The sequence below is a fragment of the Cherax quadricarinatus genome, chromosome 73 (genome assembly GCF_038502225.1).
Source record: "Cherax quadricarinatus isolate ZL_2023a chromosome 73, ASM3850222v1, whole genome shotgun sequence".
NCBI lineage: Eukaryota > Metazoa > Arthropoda > Malacostraca > Decapoda > Parastacidae > Cherax > Cherax quadricarinatus.
Window position 1 is genome coordinate 21,214,900 of NC_091364.1, and position 19,230 is coordinate 21,234,129.

The window sequence follows — 19,230 nt, forward strand, 5'->3', positions numbered from 1 at the left end:
GAGGTTGTTGTGGAGAACTGTGTCGTCTCTGGTGGTGGTTGTGGAGAACTGGTCTCTGGTGGTTGTGGAGAACTATGTCGTCTCTGGTGGTGGTTGTGGAGAACTGTGTCGTCTCTGGTGGTGGTTGTGGAGAACTATGTCGTCTCTGGTGGTGGTTGTGGAGAACTGTGTCGTCTCTGGTGGTGGTTGTGGAGAACTGTGTCGTCTCTGGTGGTGGTTGTGGAGAACTGTGTCGTCTCTGTGTCGTCTCTGGTGGTGGTTGTGGAGAACTGTGTCGTCTCTGGTGGTGGTTGTGGAGAACTGTGTCGTCTCTGGTGGTGGTTGTGGAGAACTGTGTCGTCTCTGGTGGTGGTTGTGGAGAACTATGTCGTCTCTGGTGGTGGTTGTGGAGAACTGTGTCGTCTCTGGTGGTGGTTGTGGAGAACTGTGTCGTCTCTGGTGGTGGTTGTGGAGAACTGTGTCGTCTCTGGTGGTGGTTGTGGAGAACTGTGTCGTCTCTGGTGGTGGTTGTGGAGAACTGTGTCGTATCTGGTGGTGGTTGTGGAGAACTGTGTCGTCTCTGGTGGTGGTTGTGGAGAACTGTGTCGTCTCTGGTGGTGGTTGTGGAGATCTGTGTCGTCTCTGGTGGTGGTTGTGGAGAACTGTGTTGTCTCTGGTGGTGGTTGTGGAGAACTGTGTCGTCTCTGGTGGTGGTTGTGGAGAACTGTGTCGTCTCTGGTGGTGGTTGTGGAGACCTGTGTCGTCTCTGGTGGTGGTTGTGGAGAACTGTTTCGTCTCTGGTGGTGGTTGTGGAGAACTATGTCGTCTCTGGTGGTGGTTGTGGAGAACTGTGTCGTCTCTGGTGGTGGTTGTGGAGAACTGTGTCGTCTCTGGTGGTGGTTGTGGAGAACTGTGTCGTCTCTGGTGGTGGTTGTGGAGAACTGTGTCGTCTCTGGAGAACTGTCGTCTCTGGTGGTGGTTGTGGAGAACTGTGTCGTCTCTGGTGGTGGTTGTGGAGAACTGTGTCGTCTCTGGTGGTGGTTGTGGAGAACTATGTCGTCTCTGGAGGTGGTTGTGGAGAACTGTGTCGTCTCTGGTGGTGGTTGTGGAGAACTGTGTCGTCTCTGGTGGTAGTTGTGGAGAACTGTGTCGTCTCTGGTGGTGGTTGTGGAGAACTGTGTCGTCTCTGGTGGTGGTTGTGGAGAACTGTGTCGTCTCTGGTGGTGGTTGTGGAGAACTGTGTCGTCTCTGGTGGTGGTTGTGGAGAACTGTGTCGTCTCTGGTGGTGGTTGTGGAGAACTGTCTCGTCTCTGGTGGTGGTTGTGGAGAACTGTCTCGTCTCTGGTGGTGGTTGTGGAGAACTGTGTCGTCTCTGGTGGTGGTTGTGGAGAACTGTGTCGTCTCTGGTGGTGGTTGTGGAGAACTGTGTCGTCTCTGGTGGTGGTTGTGGAGAACTGTGTCGTCTCTGGTGGTGGTTGTGGAGAACTGTGTCGTCTCTGGTGGTGGTTGTGGAGAACTGTGTCGTCTCTGGTGGTGGTTGTGGAGAACTGTGTCGTCTCTGGTGGTGGTTGTGGAGAACTGTGTCGTCTCTGGTGGTGGTTGTGGAGAACTGTGTCGTCTCTGGTGGTGGTTGTGGAGAACTGTGTTGTCTCTGGTGGTGGTTGTGGAGAACTGTGTCGTCTCTGGTGGTGGTTGTGGAGAACTGTGTCGTCTCTGGTGGTGGTTGTGGAGAACTGTGTCGTCTCTGGTGGTGGTTGTGGAGAACTGTGTCGTCTCTGGTGGTGGTTGTGGAGAACTATGTCGTCTCTGGTGGTGGTTGTGGAGAACTGTGTCGTCTCTGGTGGTGGTTGTGGAGAACTGTGTCGTCTCTGGTGGTGGTTGTGGAGAACTGTGTCGTCTCTGGTGGTGGTTGTGGAGAACTGTGTCGTCTCTGGTGGTGGTTGTGGAGAACTGTGTCGTCTCTGGTGGTGGTTGTGGAGAACTATGTTGTCTCTAGTGGTGGTTGTGGAGAACTGTGTCGTCTCTGGTGGTGGTTGTGAAGAACTGTGTCGTCTCTGGTGGTGGTTGTGGAGAACTGTGTCGTCTCTGCTGGTGGTTGTGGAGAACTATGTCGTCTCTGCTGGTGGTTGTGGAGAACTGTGTCGTCTCTGGTGGTGGTTGTGGAGAACTATGTCGTCTCTGGTGGTGGTTGTGGAGAACTGTGTCGTCTCTGGTGGTGGTTGTGGAGAACTGTGTCGTCTCTGGTGGTGGTTGTGGACAACTGTGTCGTCTCTGGTGGTGGTTGTGGAGAACTGTGTCGTCTCTGGTGGTGGTTGTGGAGAACTGTGTCGTCTCTGGTGGTGGTTGTGGAGAACTGTGTCGTCTCTGGTGGTGGTTGTGGAGAACTGTGTCGTCTCTGGTGGTGGTTGTGGAGAACTGTGTCGTCTCTGGTGGGGGGTGTGGAGAACTGTGTCGTCTCTGGTGGTGGTTGTGGAGAACTGTGTCGTCTCTGGTGGTGGTTGTGGAGAACTGTGTCGTCTCTGGTGGTGGTTGTGGAGAAGTGTGTCGTCACTGGTGGTGGTTGTGGAGAACTGTGTCGTCTCTGGTGGTGGTTGTGGAGAACTGTGTCGTATCTGGTGGTGGTTGTGGAGAACTGTGTCTTCTCTGGTGGTGGTTGTGTAGAAGTGTGTCGTCTCTGGTGGTGGTTGTGGAGAACTGTGTCGTCTCTGGTGGTGGTTGTGGAGAACTGTGTCGTATCTGGTGGTGGTTGTGGAGAACTGTGTCGTCTCTGGTGGTGGTTGTGGAGAACTGTGTCGTCTCTGGTGGTGGTTGTGGAGAACTGTGTCGTCTCTGGTGGTGGTTGTGGAGAACTGTGTCGTCTCTGGTGGTGGTTGTGGAGAACTGTGTCGTCTCTGGTGGTGGTTGTGGAGAACTGTGTCGTCTCTGGTGGTGGTTGTGGAGAACTGTGTCGTCTCTGGTGGTGGTTGTGGAGAACTGTGTCGTCTCTGGTGGTGGTTGTGGAGAACTGTGTCGTCTCTTGTGGTGGTTGTGGAGAACTGTGTCGTCTCTGGTGGTGGTTGTGGAGAACTGTGTCGTCTCTGGTGGTGGTTGTGGAGAACTGTGTCGTCTCTGGTGGTGGTTGTGGAGAACTGTGTCGTCTCTGGTGGTGGTTGTGGAGAACTGTGTCGTCTCTGGTGGTGGTTGTGGAGAACTGTGTCGTCTCTGGTGGTGGTTGTGGAGAACTGTGTCGTCTCTGGTGGTGGTTGTGGAGAACTGTGTCGTCTCTGGTGGTGGTTGTGGAGAACTGTGTCGTCTCTGGTGGTGGTTGTGGAGAACTGTGTCGTCTCTGGTGGTGGTTGTGGAGAACTGTGTCGTCTCTGGTGGTGGTTGTGGAGAACTGTGTCGTCTCTGGTGGTGGTTGTGGAGAACTGTGTCGTCTCTGGTGGTGGTTGTGGAGAACTGTGTCGTCTCTGGTGGTGGTTGTGGAGAACTGTGTCGTCTCTGGTGGTGGTTGTGGAGAACTGTGTCGTCTCTGGTGGTGGTTGTGGAGAACTGTGTCGTCTCTGGTGGTGGTTGTGGAGAACTGTGTCGTCTCTGGTGGTGGTTGTGGAGAACTGTGTCGTCTCTGGTGGTGGTTGTGGAGAACTGTGTCGTCTCTGGTGGTGGTTGTGGAGAACTGTGTCGTCTCTGGTGGTGGTTGTTGAGTTGTGTGTAGTCTGTGGTGGTGGTTGTGGAGATCTGTGTCGTCTCTGGTGGTGGTTGTGGAGAACTGTGTCGTATCTGGTGGTGGTTGTGGAGAACTGTGTCGTCTCTGGTGGTGGTTGTGGAGAACTGTGTCGTCTCTGGTGGTGGTTGTGGAGAACTGTGTCGTCTCTGGTGGTGGTTGTGGAGAACTGTGTCTTCTCTGGTGGTGGTTGTGGAGAACTGTGTCGTCTCTGGTGGTGGTTGTGGAGAACTGTGTCGTCTCTGGTGGTGGTTGTGGAGAACTGTGTCGTCTCTGGTGGTGGTTGTGGAGAACTGTGTCGTCTCTGGTGGTGGTTGTGGAGAACTGTGTCGTCTCTGGTGGTGGTTGTGGAGAACTGTGTCGTCTCTGGTGGTGGTTGTGGAGAACTGTGTCGTCTCTGGTGGTGGTTGTGGAGAACTGTGTCGTCTCTGGTGGTGGTTGTGGAGAACTGTGTCGTCTCTGGTGGTGGTTGTGGAGAACTGTGTCGTCTCTGGTGGTGGTTGTGGAGAACTGTGTCGTCTCTGGTGGTGGTTGTGGAGAACTATGTCGTCTCTGGTGGTGGTTGTGGAGAACTGTGTCGTCTCTGGTGGTGGTTGTGGAGAACTGTGTCGTCTCTGGTGGTGGTTGTGGAGAACTGTGTGGTCTCTGGTGGTGGTTGTGGAGAACTGTGTCGTCTCTGGTGGTGGTTGTGGAGAACTATGTCGTCTCTGGTGGTGGTTGTGGAGAAATGTCGTCTCTGGTGGTGGTTGTGGAGAACTGTGTGTGTGGTTGTCTGTGTCGTCTCTGGTGGTGGTGTGTTGTGGAGAACTATGTCGTCTCTGGTGGTGGTTGTGGAGAACTGTGTCGTCTCTGGTGGTGGTTGTGGAGAACTGTGTCGTCTCTGGTGGTGGTTGTGGAGAACTGTGTCGTCTCTGGTGGTGGTTGTGGAGAACTGTGTCGTCTCTGGTGGTGGTTGTGGAGAACTGTGTCGTCTCTGGTGGTGGTTGTGGAGACCTATGTCGTCTCTGGTGGTGGTTGTGGAGAACTGTGTCGTCTCTGGTGGTGGTTGTGGAGAACTGCGTCATCTCTGGTGGTGGTTGTGGAGAACTGTGTCGTCTCTGTGGTGGTTGTGGAGAACTGTGTCCTCTCTGGTGGTGGTTGTGGAGAACTGTGTCGTCTCTAGTGGTGGTTGTGGAGAACTGTGTCGTCTCTGGTGGTGGTTGTGGAGAACTGTGTCGTCTCTGGTTGTGGTTGTGGAGAACTGTGTCGTCTCTGGTGGTGGTTGTGGAGAACTGTGTCGTCTCTGGTGGTGGTTGTGGAGAACTGTGTCGTCTCTGGTGGTGGTTGTGGAGAACTGTGTCGTCTCTGGTGGTGGTTGTGGAGAACTGTGTCGTCTCTGGTGGTGGTTGTGGAGAACTGTGTCGTCTCTGGTGGTGGTTGTGGAGAACTGTGTCGTCTCTGGTGGTGGTTGTGGAGAACTGTGTCGTCTCTGGTGGTGGTTGTGGAGAACTGTGTCGTCTCTGGTGGTGGTTGTGGAGAACTGTGTCGTCTCTGGTGGTGGTTGTGGAGAACTGTGTCGTCTCTGGTGGTGGTTGTGGAGAACTGTGTCGTCTCTGGTGGTGGTTGTGGAGAACTGTGTCGTCTCTGGTGGTGGTTGTGGAGAACTGTGTCGTCTCTGGTGGTGGTTGTGGAGAACTGTGTCGTCTCTGGTGGTGGTTGTGGAGAACTGTGTCGTCTCTGGTGGTGGTTGTGGAGAACTGTGTCGTCTCTGGTGGTGGTTGTGGAGAACTGTGTCGTCTCTGGTGGTGGTTGTGGAGAACTGTGTCGTCTCTGGTGGTGGTTGTGGAGAACTGTGTCGTCTCTGGTGGTGGTTGTGGAAAACTGTGTCGTCTCTGGTGGTGGTTGTGGAGAACTGTGTCGTCTCTGGTGGTGGTTGTGGAGAACTTTGTCGTCTCTGGTGGTGGTTGTGGAGAACTGTGTCGTCTCTGGTGGTGGTTGTGGAGAACTGTGTCGTCTCTGGTGGTGGTTGTGGAGAACTGTGTCGTCTCTAGTGGTGGTTTTGGAAAACTGTGTCGTCTCTGGTGGTGGTTGTGGAGAACTGTGTCGTCTCTGGTGGTGGTTTTGGAGAACTGTGTCGTCTCTGGTGGTGGTTGTGGAGAACTGTGTCGTCTCTGGTGGTGGTTGTGGAGAACTGTGTCGTCTCTGGTGGTGGTTGTGGAGAACTGTGTCGTCTCTGGTGGTGGTTGTGGAGAACTGTGTCGTCTCTGGTGGTGGTTGTGGAGAACTGTGTCGTCTCTGGTGGTGGTTGTGGAGAACTGTGTCGTCTCTGGTGGTGGTTGTGGAGAACTGTGTCGTCTCTGGTGGTGGTTGTGGAGAACTGTGTCGTCTCTGGTGGTGGTTGTGGAGAACTGTGTCGTCTCTGGTGGTGGTTGTGGAGAACTGTGTCGTCTCTGGTGGTGGTTGTGGAGAACTGTGTCGTCTCTGGTGGTGGTTGTGGAGAACTGTGTCGTCTCTGGTGGTGGTTGTGGAGAACTGTGTCGTCTCTAGTGGTGGTTGTGGAGAACTGTGTCGTCTCTCGTGGTGGTTGTGGAGAACTGTATCGTCTCTGGTGGTGGTTGTGGAGAACTGTGTCGTCTCTGGAGGTTGTTGTGGAGAACTTTGTCGTCTCTGGTGGTGGTTGTGGAGAACTGTGTCGTCTCTGGTGGTGGTTGTGGAGAACTGAGTCGTCTCTGGTGGTGGTTGTGGAGAACTGTGTCGTCTCTGGTGGTGGTTGTGGAGAACTGTGTCGTCTCTGGTGGTGGTTGTGGAGAACTGTGTGGTCTCTGGTGGTGGTTGTTGAGAACTGTGTCGTCTTTGGTGGTTGTTGTGGAGAACTGTGTTGTCTCTGGTGGTGGTTGTGGTGAACTGTGTCGTCTCTGGTGGTGGTTGTGGAGAACTGTGTCGTCTCTGGTGGTGGTTGTGGAGAACTGTGTCCTCTCTGGTGGTGGTTGTGGAGAACTGTGTCGTCTCTGGTGGTGGTTGTGGAGAACTGTGTCGTCTCTGGTGGTGGTTGTGGAGAACTGTGTCGTCTCTGGTGGTGGTTGTGGAGAACTGTGTCGTCTCTGGTGGTGGTTGTGGAGAACTGTGTCGTCTCTGGTGGTGGTTGTGGAGAACTGTGTCGTCTCTGGTGGTGGTTGTGGAGAACTGTGTCGTCTCTGGTGGTGGTTGTGGAGAACTGTGTCGTCTCTGGTGGTGGTTGTGGAGAACTGTGTCGTCTCTGGTGGTGGTTGTGGAGAACTGTGTCGTCTCTGGTGGTGGTTGTGGAGAACTGTGTCGTCTCTGGTGGTGGTTGTGGAGAACTGTGTCGTCTCTCGTGGTGGTTGTGGAGAACTGTGCCGTCTCTGGTGCTAGTTGTGGAGAACTGTGTCGTCTCTCGTTGTGGTTGTGGAGAACTGTTTCGTCTTTGGTGGTGGTTGTGGAGAACTGTGTCGTCTCTGGTGGTGGTTGTGGAGAACTGTGTCGTCTCTGGTGGTGGTTGTGGAGAACTGTGTCGTCTCTGGTGGTGGTTGTGGAGAACTGTGTCGTCTCTGGTGGTGGTTGTGGAGAACTGTGTCGTCTCTGGTGGTGGTTGTGGAGAACTGTGTCGTCTCTGGTGGTGGTTGTGGAGAACTGTGTCGTCTCTGGTGGTGTTTGTGGAGAACTGTGTCGTCTCTGGTGGTGGTTGTGGAGAACTGTGTCGTCTCTGGTGGTGGTTGTGGAGAACTGTGTCGTCTCTGGTGGTGGTTGTGGAGAACTGTGTCGTCTCTGGTGGTGGTTGTGGAGAACTGTGTCGTCTCTGGTGGTGGTTGTGGAGAACTGTGTCGTCTCTGGTGGTGGTTGTGGAGAACTGTGTCGTCTCTGGTGGTGGTTGTGGAGAACTGTGTCGTCTCTGGTGGTGGTTGTGGAGAACTGTGTCGTCTCTGGTGGTGGTTGTGGAGAACTGTGTCGTCTCTGGTGGTGGTTGTGGAGAACTGTGTCGTCTCTGGTGGTGGTTGTGGAGAACTGTGTCGTATCTGGTGGTGGTTGTGGAGAACTGTGTCGTCTCTGGTGGTGGTTGTGGAGAACTGTGTCGTCTCTAGTGGTGGTTGTGGAGAACTGTGTCGTCTCTGGTGGTGGTTGTGGAGAACTGTGTCGTCTCTGGTGGTGGTTGTGGAGAACTTTGTCGTCTCTGGTGGTGGTTGTGGAGAACTGTGTCGTCTCTGGTGGTGGTTGTGGAGAACTGTGTCGTCTCTGGTGGTGGTTGTGGAGAACTGTGTCGTCTCTGGTGGGGGTTGTGGAGAACTGTGTCGTCTCTGGTGGTGGTTGTGGAGAACTGTGTCGTCTCTGGTGGTGGTTGTGGAGAACTGTGTCGTCTCTGGTGGTGGTTGTGGAGAACTGTGTCGTCTCTGGTGGTGGTTGTGGAGAACTGTGTCGTCTCTGGTGGTGGTTGTGGAGAACTGTGTCGTCTCTGGTGGTGGTTGTGGAGAACTGTGTCGTCTCTGGTGGTGGTTGTGGAGAACTGTGTCGTCTCTGGTGGTGGTTGTGGAGAACTGTGTCGTCTCTGGTGGTGGTTGTGGAGAACTGTGTCGTCTCTGGTGGTGGTTGTGGAGAACTGTGTCGTCTCTGGTGGTGGTTGTGGAGAACTGTGTCGTCTCTGGTGGTGGTTGTGGAGAACTGTGTCGTCTCTGGTGGTGGTTGTGGAGAACTGTTTCGTCTCTGGTGGTGGTTGTGGAGAACTGTGTCGTCTCTGGTGGTGGTTGTGGAGAACTGTGTCGTCTGGTGGTGGTTGTCTGGTGGTGGTTGTGGAGAACTGTGTCGTCTCTGGTGGTGGTTGTGGAGAACTGTGTCGTCTCTGGTGGTGGTTGTGGAGAACTGTGTCGTCTCTGGTGGTGGTTTTGGAGAACTGTGTCGTCTCTGGTGGTGGTTGTGGAGAACTGTGTCGTCTCTGGTGGTGGTTGTGGAGAACTGTGTCGTCTCTGGTGGTGGTTGTGGAGAACTGTGTCGTCTCTGGTGGTGGTTGTGGAGAACTGTGTCGTCTCTGGTGGTGGTTGTGGAGATCTGTGTCGTCTCTGGTGGTGGTTGTGGAGAACTGTGTCGTCTCTGGTGGTGGTTGTGGAGAACTGTGTCGTCTCTGGTGGTGGTTGTGGAGAACTGTCTCGTCTCTGTAGGTGGTTGTGGAGAACTGTGTCGTCTTTGGTGGTGGTTGTGGAGAACTGTGTCGTCTCTGGTGGTGGTTGTGGAGAACTGTGTCGTCTCTGGTGGTGGTTGTGGAGAACTCTGTCGTCTCTGGTGGTGGTTGTGGAGAACTGTGTCGTCTCTGGTGGTGGTTGTGGAGAACTGTGTCGTCTCTGGTGGTGGTTGTGGAGAACTGTGTCGTCTCTGGTGGTGGTTGTGGAGAACTGTGTCGTCTCTGGTGCTAGTTGTGGAGAACTGTGTCGTCTCTGGTGGTGGTTGTGGAGAACTGTGTCGTCTCTGGTGGTGGTTGTGGAGAACTGTGTCGTCTCTGGTCTGTTGTGGAGAACTGTGTCGTCTCTGGTGGTGGTTGTGGAGAACTGTGTCGTCTCTGGTGGTGGTTGTGGAGAACTGTGTCGTCTCTGGTGGTGGTTGTGGAGAACTGTGTCGTCTCTGGTGGTGGTTGTGGAGAACTGTTTCGTCTCTGGTGGTGGTTGTGGAGAACTGTGTCGTCTCTGGTGGTGGTTGTGGAGAACTGTGTCGTCTCTGGTGGTGGTTGTGGAGAACTGTGTCGTCTCTAGTGGTGGTTGTGGAGAACTGTGTCGTCTCTGGTGGTGGTTGTGGAGAACTGTGTCGTCTCTGTCGTCTCTGGTGGTTGTGGAGAACTGTGTCGTCTCTGGTGGTGGTTGTGGAGAACTGTGTCGTCTCTGGTGGTGGTTGTGGAGAACTGTGTCGTCTCTGGTGGTGGTTGTGGAGAACTGTGTCGTCTCTGGTGGTGGTTGTGGAGAACTGTGTCGTCTCTGGTGGTGGTTGTGGAGAACTGTGTCGTCTCTGGTGGTGGTTGTGGAGAACTGTGTCGTCTCTGGTGGTGGTTGTGGAGAACTGTGTCGTCTCTGGTGGTGGTTGTGGAGAACTATGTCGTCTCTGGTGGTGGTTGTGGAGAACTGTGTCGTCTCTGGTGGTGGTTGTGGAGAACTGTGTCGTCTCTGGTGGTGGTTGTGGAGAACTGTGTCGTCTCTGGTGGTGGTTGTGGAGAACTGTGTCGTCTCTGGTGGTGGTTGTGGAGAACTGTGTCGTCTCTGGTGGTGGTTGTGGAGAACTGTGTCGTCTCTGGTGGTGGTTGTGGAGAACTGTGTCGTCTCTGGTGGTGGTTGTGGAGAACTGTGTCGTCTCTGGTGGTGGTTGTGGAGAACTATGTCGTCTCTGGTGGTGGTTGTGGAGAACTGTGTCGTCTCTGGTGGTGGTTGTGGAGAACTGTGTCGTCTCTGGTGGTGGTTGTGGAGAACTGTGTCGTCTCTGGTGGTGGTTGTGGAGAACTGTGTCGTCTCTGGTGGTGGTTGTGGAGAACTGTGTCGTCTCTGGTGGTGGTTGTGGAGAACTGTGTCGTCTCTGGTGGTGGTTTTGGAGAACTCTGTCGTCTCTGGAGAACTGTCGTCTCTCGTTGTGGTTGTGGAGAACTGTGTCGTCTCTCGTTGTGGTTGTGGAGAACTGTGTCGTCTCTGGTGGTGGTTGTGGAGAACTGTGTCGTCTCTGGTGGTGGTTGTGGAGAACTGTGTCGTCTCTGGTGGTGGTTGTGGAGAACTGTGTCGTCTCTGGTGGTGGTTGTTGAGAACTGTGTCGTCTCTGGTGGTGGTTGTGGAGAACTGTGTCGTCTTTGGTGGTGGTTGTGGAGAACTGTGTCGTCTCTGGTGGTGGTTGTGGAGAACTGTGTCGTCTCTGGTGGTGGTTGTGGAGAACTGTGTCGTCTCTGGTGGTAGTTGTGGAGAACTGTGTCGTCTCTGGTGGTGGTTGTGGAGAACTGTGTCGTCTCTGGTGGTGGTTGTGGAGAACTATGTCGTCTCTGGTGGTGGTTGTGGAGAACTGTGTCGTCTCTGGTGGTGGTTGTGGAGAACTGTGTCGTCTCTGGTGGTGGTTGTGGAGAACTGTCTCGTCTCTGGTGGTGGTTGTGGAGAACTGTGTCGTCTCTGGTGGTGGTTGTGGAGAACTATGTCGTCTCTGGTGGTGGTTGTGGAGAACTGTGTCGTCTCTGGTGGTGGTTGTGGAGAACTGTGTCGTCTCTGGTGGTGGTTGTGGAGAACTGTGTCGTCTCTGGTGGTGGTTGTGGAGAACTGTGTCGTCTCTGGTGGTGGTTGTGGAGAACTATGTCGTCTCTGGTGGTGGTTGTGGAGAACTGTGTCGTCTCTGGTGGTGGTTGTGGAGAACTATGTCGTCTCTGGTGGTGGTTGTGGAGAACTGTGTCGTCTCTGGTGGTGGTTGTGGAGAACTGTGTCGTCTCTGGTGGTGGTTGTGGAGAACTGTGTCGTCTCTGTGGTGGTTGTGGAGAACTGTGACGTCTCTGGTGGTGGTTGTGGAGAACTATGTCGTCTCTGGTGGTGGTTGTGGAGAACTATGTCGTCTCTGGTGGTGGTTGTGGAGAACTATGTCGTCTCTGGTGGTGGTTGTGGAGAACTGTGTCGTCTCTGGTGGTGGTTGTGGAGAACTGTGTCGTCTCTGGTGGTGGTTGTGGAGAACTGTGCCGTCTCTGGTGCTAGTTGTGGAGAACTGTGTCGTCTCTGGTGGTGGTTGTGGAGAACTGTGTCGTCTCTGGTGGTGGTTGTGGAGAACTGTGTCGTCTCTGGTGGTGGTTGTGGAGAACTGTGTCGTCTCTGGTGGTGGTTGTGGAGAACTGTGTCGTCTCTGGTGGTGGTTGTGGAGAACTGTGTCGTCTCTGGTGGTGGTTGTGGAGAACTGTGTCGTCTCTGGTGGTGGTTGTGGAGAACTGTGTCGTCTCTGGTGGTGGTTGTGGAGAACTGTGTCGTCTCTGGTGGTGGTTGTGGAGAACTGTGTCGTCTCTGGTGGTGGTTGTGGAGAACTGTGTCGTCTCTGGTGGTGGTTGTGGAGAACTGTGTCGTCTCTGGTGGTGGTTGTGGAGAACTGTGTCGTCTCTGGTGGTGGTTGTGGAGAACTATGTCGTCTCTGGTGGTGGTTGTGGAGAACTGTGTCGTCTCTGGTGGTGGTTGTGGAGAACTGTGTCGTCTCTGGTGGTGGTTGTGGAGAACTGTGTCGTCTCTGGTGGTGGTTGTGGAGAACTGTGTCGTCTCTGGTGGTGGTTGTGGAGAACTGTGTCGTCTCTGGTGGTGGTTGTGGAGAACTGTGTCGTCTCTGGTGGTGGTTGTGGAGAACTATGTCGTCTCTGGTGGTGGTTGTGGAGAACTATGTCGTCTCTGGTGGTGGTTGTGGAGAAATGTCTCGTCTCTGGTGGTGGTTGTGGAGAACTGTCTCGTCACTGGTGGTGGTTGTGGAGAACTGTCTCGTCACTGGTGGTGGTTGTGGAGAACTGTGTCGTGTCTGGTGGTGGTTGTGGAGAACTGTGTCGTCTTTGGTGCTAGTTGTGGAGAACTGTGTCGTCTCTGGTGGTGGTTGTGGAGAACTATGTCGTCTCTGGTGGTGGTTGTGGAGAACTGTGTCGTCTCTGGTGGTGGTTGTGGAGAACTGTGTCGTCTCTGGTGGTGGTTGTGGAGAACTGTGTCGTCTCTGGTGGTGGTTGTGGAGAACTGTGTCGTCTCTGGTGGTGGTTGTGGAGAACTGTGTCGTCTCTGGTGGTGGTTGTGGAGAACTGTGTCGTCTCTGGTGGTGGTTGTGGAGAACTGTGTCGTCTCTGGTGGTGGTTGTGGAGAACTATGTCGTCTCTGGTGGTGGTTGTGGAGAACTGTGTCGTCTCTGGTGGTGGTTGTGGAGAACTGTGTCGTCTCTGGTGGTGGTTGTGGAGAACTGTGTCGTCTCTGGTGGTGGTTGTGGAGAACTGTGTCGTCTCTGGTGGTGGTTGTGGAGAACTATGTCGTCTCTGGTGGTGGTTGTGGAGAACTGTGTCGTCTCTGGTGGTGGTTGTGGAGAACTATGTCGTCTCTGGTGGTGGTTGTGGAGAACTGTGTCGTCTCTGGTGGTGGTTGTGGAGAACTGTGTCGTCTCTGGTGGTGGTTGTGGAGAACTGTGTCGTCTCTGGTGGTGGTTGTGGAGAACTGTGTCGTCTCTGTCGTGGTTGCTGAGAACTGTGACGTCTCTGGTGGTGGTTGTGGAGAATTATGTCGTGTCTGATGGTGGTTGTGGAGAACTATGTCGTCTCTGGTTGTGGTTGTGGAGAACTATGTCGTCTCTGGTGGTGGTTGTGGAGAACTGTGTCATCTCTGGTGGTGGTTGTGGAGAACTGTGTCGTCTCTGGTGGTGGTTGTGGAGAACTGTGTCGTCTCTGGTGCTAGTTGTGGAGAACTGTGTCGTCTCTGGTGGTGGTTGTGGAGAACTGTGTCGTCTCTGGTGGTGGTTGTGGAGAACTGTGTCGTCTCTGGTGGTGGTTGTGGAGAACTGTGTCGTCTCTGGTGGTGGTTGTGGAGAACTGTGTCGTCTCTGGTGGTGGTTGTGGAGAACTGTGTCGTCTCTGGTGGTGGTTGTGGAGAACTGTGTCGTCTCTGGTGGTGGTTGTGGAGAACTGTGCCGTCTCTGGTGCTAGTTGTGGAGAACTGTGTCGTCTCTGGTGGTGGTTGTGGAGAACTGTGTCGTCTCTGGTGGTGGTTGTGGAGAACTGTGTCGTCTCTGGCGTGGTTGTGGAGAACTATGTCGTCTCTAATGATGGTTGTGGAGAACTATGTCGTCTCTGGTGGTGGTTGTGGAGAACTGAGTCGTCTCTGGTGGTCGTTGAGGAGAACTGTGTCGTCTCTGGTGATGGTTGTGGAGAACTGTGTCGTCTCTGGTGGTGGTTGTGGAGAACTGTGTCGTCTCTGGTGGTGGTTGTGGAGATCTGTGTCGTCTCTGGTGGTGGTTGTGGAGAACTGTGTTGTCTCTGGTGGTGGTTGTGGAGAACTGTGTCGTCTCTGGAGGTGGTTGTGGGTAACTGTGTTGTCTCTGGTGGTGGTTGTGGAGAACTGTGTCGTCTCTGGTGGTGGTTGTGGAGAACTGTGTCGTCTCTGGTGGTGGTTGTGGAGATCTGTGTCGTCTCTGGTGGTGGTTGTGGAGAACTGTGTCGTCTCTGGTGGTGGTTGTGGAGAACTGTGTCGTCTCTGGAGGTGGTTGTGGAGAACTGTGTCGTCTTTGGTGGTGGTTGTGGAGAACTGTGTCGTCTCTGGTGGTGGTTGTGGAGAACTGTGTTGTCTCTGGTGGTGGTTGTGGAGAACTATGTCGTCTCTGGTGGTGGTTGTGGAGAACTGTGTTGTCTCTGGTGGTGGTTGTGGAGAACTATGTCGTCTCTGGTGGTGGTTGTGGAGAAGTGTGTTGTCTCTGGTGTTGGTTGTGGAGAACTGTGTTGTCTCTGGTGGTGGTTGTGGAGAACTGTGTTGTCTCTGGTGGTGGTTGTGGAGAACTGTGTCGTCTCTGGTGGTGGTTGTGGAGAACTATGTCGTCTCTGGTGGTGGTTGTGGAGAACTGTGTCGTCTCTGGTGGTGGTTGTGGAGAACTATGTCGTCTCTGGTGGTGGTTGTGGAGAACTGTGTCGTCTCTGGTGGTGGTTGTGGAGAACTGTGTCGTCTCTGGTGGTGGTTGTGGAGAACTATGTCGTCTCTGGTGGTGGTTGTGGAGAACTATGTCTTCTCTGGTGATGGTTGTGGAGAACTATGTCGTCTCTGGTGGTGGTGGTTGTGGAGAACTATGTCTTCTCTGGAGGTGATTGTGGATAACTATGTCGTCTCTGGTGGTGGTTGTGGAGAACTATGTCGTCTCTGGTGGTGGTTGTGGAGAACTGTCTCGTCTCTGGTGGTGGTTATGGAGAACTGTGTCGTCTCTGGTGGTGGTTGTGGAGAACTATGTCGTCTCTGGTGGTGGTTGTGGAGAACTGTGTCGTCTCTGGTGGTGGTTGTGGAGAACTGTGTCGTCTCTGGTGGTGGTTGTGGAGAACTATGTCGTCTCTGGTGGTGGTTGTGGAGAACTGTGTCGTCTCTGGTGGTGGTTGTGGAGAACTGTGTCGTCTCTGGTGGTGGTTGTGGAGAACTGTGTCGTCTCTGGTGGTGGTTGAGGAGAACTGTGTCGTCTCTGGTGGTGGTTGTGGAGAACTGAGTCGTCTCTGGTGGTGGTTGTGGAGAACTGTGTCGTCTCTGGTGGTGGTTGTGGAGAACTGTGTCGTCTCTGGTGGTGGTTGTGGAGAACTGTGTCGTCTCTGGTGGTGGTTGTGGAGAACTGTGTCGTCTCTGGTGGTGGTTGTGGAGAACTGTGTCGTCTCTGGTGGTGGTTGTGGAGAACTGTGTCGTCTCTGGTGGTGGTTGTGGAGAACTGTGTCGTCTCTGGTGGTGGTTGTGGAGAACTGTGTCGTCTCTGGTGGTGGTTGTTGAGAACTGTGTCGTCTCTGGTGGTGGTTGTGGAGAACTGTGTCGTCTCTGGTGGTGGTTGTGGAGAACTGTGTCGTCTCTGGTGGTGGTTGTGGAGAACTGTGTCGTCTCTGGTGGTGGTTGTGGAGAACTGTGTCGTCTCTGGTGGTGGTTGTGGAGAACTATGTCGTCTCTGGTGGTGGTTGTGGAGAACTGTGTCGTCTCTGGTGGTGGTTGTGGAGAACTATGTCGTCTCTGGTGGTGGTTGTGGAGAACTATGTCGTCTCTGGTGGTGGTTGTGGAGAACTGTGTCGTCTCTGGTGGTGGTTGTGGAGAACTGTGTCGTCTCTGGTGGTGGTTGTGGAGAACTGTGTCGTCTCTGGTGGTGGTTGTGGAGAACTATGTCGTCTCTGGTGGTGGTTGTGGAGAACTGTGTCGTCTCTGGTGGTGGTTGTGGAGAACTGTCTCGTCTCTGGTGGTGGTTGTGGAGAACTGTGTCGTCTCTGGTGGTGGTTGTGGAGAACTGTGTCGTCTCTGGTGGTGGTTGTGGAGAACTGTGTCGTCTCTGGTGGTGGTTGTGGAGAACTGTCTCGTCTCTGGTGGTGGTTGTGGAGAACTGTGTCGTCTCTGGTGGTGGTTGTGGAGAACTGTGTCGTCTCTGGTGGTGGTTGTGGAGAACTGTGTCGTCTCTGGTGGTGGTTGTGGAGAACTATGTCGTCTCTGGTGGTGGTTGTGGAGAACTGTGTCGTCTCTGGTGGTGGTTGTGGAGAACTGTCTCGTCTCTGGTGGTGGTTGTGGAGAACTGTGTCGTCTCTGGTGGTGGTTGTGGAGAACTGTGTCGTCTCTGGTGGTGGTTGTGGAGAACTGTGTCGTCTCTGGTGGTGGTTGTGGAGAACTGTGTCGTCTCTGGTGGTGGTTGTGGAGAACTGTGTCGTCTCTGGTGGTGGTTGTGGAGAACTGTGTCGTCTCTGGTGGTGGTTGTGGAGAACTGTGTCGTCTCTGGTGGTGGTTGTGGAGAACTGTCTCGTCTCTGGTGGTGGTTGTGGAGAACTGTGTCGTCTCTGGTGGTGGTTGTGGAGAACTATGTCGTCTCTGGTGGTGGTTGTGGAGAACTGTGTCGTCTCTGGTGGTGGTTGTGGAGAACTGTGTCGTCTCTGGTGGTGGTTGTGGAGAACTGTGTCGTCTCTGGTGGTGGTTGTGGAGAACTGTGTCGTCTCTGGTGGTGGTTGTGGAGAACTATGTCGTCTCTGGTGGTGGTTGTGGAGAACTGTGTCGTCTCTGGTGGTGGTTGTGGAGAACTGTGTCGTCTCTGGTGGTGGTTGTGGAGAACTGTGTCGTCTCTGGTGGTGGTTGTGGAGAACTGTGTCGTCTCTGGTGGTGGTTGTGGAGAACTGTGTCGTCTCTGGTGGTGGTTGTGGAGAACTGTGTCGTCTCTGGTGGTGGTTGTGGAGAACTGTGTCGTCTCTGGTGGTGGTTGTGGAGAACTGTGTCGTCTCTGGTGGTGGTTGTGGAGAACTGTGTCGTCTCTGGTGGTGGTTGTGGAGAACTGTGTCGTCTCTGGTGGTGGTTGTGGAGAACTGTGTCGTCTCTGGTGGTGGTTGTGGAGAACTGTGTCGTCTCTGGTGGTGGTTGTGGAGAACTGTGTCGTCTCTGGTGGTGGTTGTGGAGAACTGTGTCGTCTCTGGTGGTGGTTGTGGAGAACTGTGTCGTCTCTGGTGGTGGTTGTGGAGAACTGTGTCGTCTCTGGTGGTGGTTGTGGAGAACTGTCTCGTCTCTGGTGGTGGTTGTGGAGAACTGTGTCGTCTCTGGTGGTGGTTGTGGAGAACTGTGTCGTCTCTGGTGGTGGTTGTGGAGAACTGTGTCGTCTCTGGTGGTGGTTGTGGAGAACTGTGTCGTCTCTGGTGGTGGTTGTGGAGAACTGTGTCGTCTCTGGTGGTGGTTGTGGAGAACTGTGTCGTCTCTGGTGGTGGTTGTGGAGAACTGTGTCGTCTCTGGTGGTGGTTGTGGAGAACTGTGTCGTCTCTGGTGGTGGTTGTGGAGAACTGTGTCGTCTCTGGTGGTGGTTGTGGAGAACTGTGTCGTCTCTGGTGGTGGTTGTGGAGAACTGTGTCGTCTCTGGTGGTGGTTGTGGAGAACTGTGTCTCGTCTCTGGTGGTGTTGGTTGTGGAGAACTGTGTCGTCTCTGGTGGTGGTTGTGGAGAACTATGTCGTCTCTGGTGGTGGTTGTGGAGAACTGTGTCGTCTCTGGTGGTGGTTGTGGAGAACTGTCTCGTCTCTGGTGGTGGTTGTGGAGAACTGTCTCGTCTCTGGTGGTGGTTGTGGAGAACTGTGTCGTCTCTGGTGGTGGTTTTGGAGAACTGTGTCGTCTCTGGTGGTGGTTGTGGAGAACTGTGTCGTCTCTGGTGGTGGTTGTGGAGAACTGTGTCGTCTCTGGTGGTGGTTGTGGAGAACTGTCTCGTCTCTGGTGGTGGTTGTGGAGAACTGTGTCGTCTCTGGTGGTGGTTGTGGAGAACTGTGTCGTCTCTGGTGGTGGTTGTGGAGAACTGTGTCGTCTCTGGTGGTGGTTGTGGAGAACTATGTCGTCTCTGGTGGTGGTTGTGGAGAACTGTGTCGTCTCTGGTGGTGGTTGTGGAGAACTGTGTCGTCTCTTGTGGTGGTTGTGGAGAACTGTGTCGTCTCTGGTGGTGGTTGTGGAGAACTGTGTCGTCTCTGGTGGTGGTTGTGGAGAACTGTCTCGTCTCTGGTGGTGGTTGTGGAGAACTGTGTCGTCTCTGGTGGTGGTTGTGGAGAACTGTCTCGTCTCTGGTGGTGGTTGTGGAGAACTGTCTCGTCTCTGGTGGTGGTTGTGAAGAACTGTCTCGCCTGCATATCTGAAAGCAAAATTAAAACACTGCAGTAGAACCTTCAGAGAAAGAACAGCTTCCAAAAAAACACTGAAAAAGTTTAAATGGTAAATTATTTTGTCATTATTTTGGGTTTTCTCAGTAACAACTGTCTCTCACATTAATTTTTCCCTTTTTGAAAAAGTGATTAATATTAGCCATGTTATTATTTACCGTCATCAGTCCCCTTTGTTTTTACCTTCAATTTACTATATGTTAATAATGTATATAGTCCCGAGCTGTTGGTGTGAGGTGTGAGGAGAATCTGAGGTATCAGAACTTGTTGACATTAGAGAACGGGAGGCGGGAAACAGGTACATGACGGCACAATAGAAAGTTAAAATTTCAGATGACTCTCTTGGAAGTTAACTATTTCTTCAGCCTATGAGTGGTCAGAAACCGGAATAACCTGAACAACAAGGCAGTAGATGTGTGATCCATGCATAGCTTTAAGAATATATAGAGAACCCAGAGTGAACCCAGTAGTGGCCAGTTGAGAGGCAGAACTAGACGCAGGGACTCAACCTAAAGAACCACATGACTCACAAAAGCGTAATGACACGATTATAAACAAACTATACCATGGGCGGGGCTTGAACCCATGGTCAGAGAGTCGTAAAACTCCAGACCGACGAGTTAGCCACTGGACCAGCTGGCTACAACAACATTCAAGTTGTTATATTTATACACCATAGAAAGGTTAGCATAGGCACCACTGTGACCACAAATTCAAGATTTTACAGACGAATCTCCCGCCATCAAGGCCGTGACGAACTCTAGCTCTAGGGGCACAGTGGCTAACACATCGGTCTACAGTTTTACGACTCTGACCGCGGGTTCAAGCCCCGCCCGTGGTATGGATTATAGTATCACAAATAGGTTGGAACAAATAGGTGAATACACAAGAGACATTTGGTAATTATTGGTAGAGAACAGAAGATGAAATTTAACTAGCAGGCATCGCTTTAATTAGCTTCACACTGATAATTACGAAACAGTTTTTTGCAGCATATTACTGACTAAAGATTATTCTCTCACCTGACAGTTCCTCCACACGTCCCAACTATACTGGCAGAGCACGGAGGACCTCAGGTGTGGACTGTAGTGGGTCCTTACAACGAGGGCGACTCTATGTCACTCATCTGTGAAGTCCGTGGAGGTTAGTGTCATATTATATTTTCATGTTATTTCTTGCTATCTTTTTGTCATTTACAATTCTGATATTATTTCTTGTAGTAAGCAAGGGACGGTC

At 53.2% G+C, this 19,230-nt stretch overlaps 1 protein-coding gene across 1 annotated transcript in view; it reads left to right on the forward strand.

Moving 5' to 3' along the window:
• LOC128705400 (nephrin) overlaps positions 1-19,230 on the forward strand; it is a 505,892-nt gene that overhangs the window by 204,467 nt on the left and 282,195 nt on the right. Inside the window, exon 3 of the mRNA XM_070100632.1 lies at positions 19,024-19,137. Within this exon, the coding sequence (XP_069956733.1) occupies positions 19,024-19,137 (114 nt within the window). The remainder of the gene's footprint in view (positions 1-19,023; positions 19,138-19,230) is intronic.